Source organism: Bison bison, unplaced genomic scaffold, assembly GCF_000754665.1.
Source record: "Bison bison bison isolate TAMUID 2011002044 unplaced genomic scaffold, Bison_UMD1.0 scf7180017487624, whole genome shotgun sequence".
Classification (NCBI taxonomy): Eukaryota; Metazoa; Chordata; class Mammalia; order Artiodactyla; family Bovidae; genus Bison; species Bison bison.
Window position 1 is genome coordinate 1 of NW_011387610.1, and position 975 is coordinate 975.

General features: G+C 49.2%; 1 protein-coding gene across 1 annotated transcript; it reads right to left on the bottom strand.

The window, feature by feature from the left end:
* Window positions 1-5: 5 nt before the first annotated feature.
* On the bottom strand, window positions 6-905 carry LOC104992475 (C-C chemokine receptor type 1-like; the record flags this gene model as incomplete). The annotated part of the gene is given in 2 exon segments (XM_010845414.1): window positions 6-707; window positions 709-905. Coding segments are annotated over 2 exon segments (899 nt in total), but the record flags the coding sequence as incomplete, so codon positions are not given.
* Between the last annotated feature and the right edge of the window lie 70 nt (window positions 906-975).

Sequence of the window (975 nt, forward strand, 5' to 3'; positions counted from 1 at the left end):
TAGATCACAGGGTTGAGGCAGCAGTGAGTGTAGGCGATCACTTCCGTCACTTGAATGGCCAGGTCCAGCTGTCTGCTCTGCTCACACTTACGGGTGAACAGGGAATCCTGGAAAGCGGCAACGAACACACTCAGATTGTAGGGCGTCCAAAAGAGAAAGAAGATGATCATGATGACAAAAATCAGACGCACGGCTTTGGCCTTCTTCTCATTTGGTCTTCTGAGCAGAATCTTTATAATCCCTGTGTAGCAGACAATCATCACCAGCAGAGGCAAAACCAGGCCCATGATGTTCAGTTTCAGAGCCTGGAACTGCTTCCACTTTGTGAAGCTTTCAGGAGGAAAATGAATACTGCAGGTGTGGTGGGTGAACTCCCACTGGGTCTTGGAAAAGTACAAGCCGGGGACAGAAGCCAAGATGGCCAGGACCCAGACGACAATGCTGGTGACAGTACCAGAGGTAATGTTCCAACACTGACGTTTAAACTGGGGGTGGACGTTAGTCAGGTACCTGTCGATGGTCAGCAGGATGATGAAGAAGATCTCGCTGTACAAGCCCAAGAAAAAGAACCCAAAGAGCAACTTACACATGGCATCTCCGAAAATCCAGTCATCCTTCACCTTGTAGTCGATCCAGAAGGGCAGCGTGAAGAGGAAGATAAGGTCAGAAATGGCCAGGTTGAGGAGGCAGATGTTGATTATATTTTTTTATCCTTTTGTATAGCACCAGGACCACCAGGATGTTGCCGACCAGGCCAATGACAAACACCACCGAGTACAAGGGGGGCAGCAGCTGGGCCCCAAAAGCTCTCTCCTGTACTTTCTGGCATGGGGTCGTGTCCCCATAGTCGTATTCTGTGGTCATATCATAGTCCTTTGTGGTGGTTGAAGTTTCCTTCTTGGCTTCTCCCACGGGTCAAGGGAAATGTTTCCGTATGTATTTGCTGTTAGAGGCAGTGGGCTCTGGACAACAAAA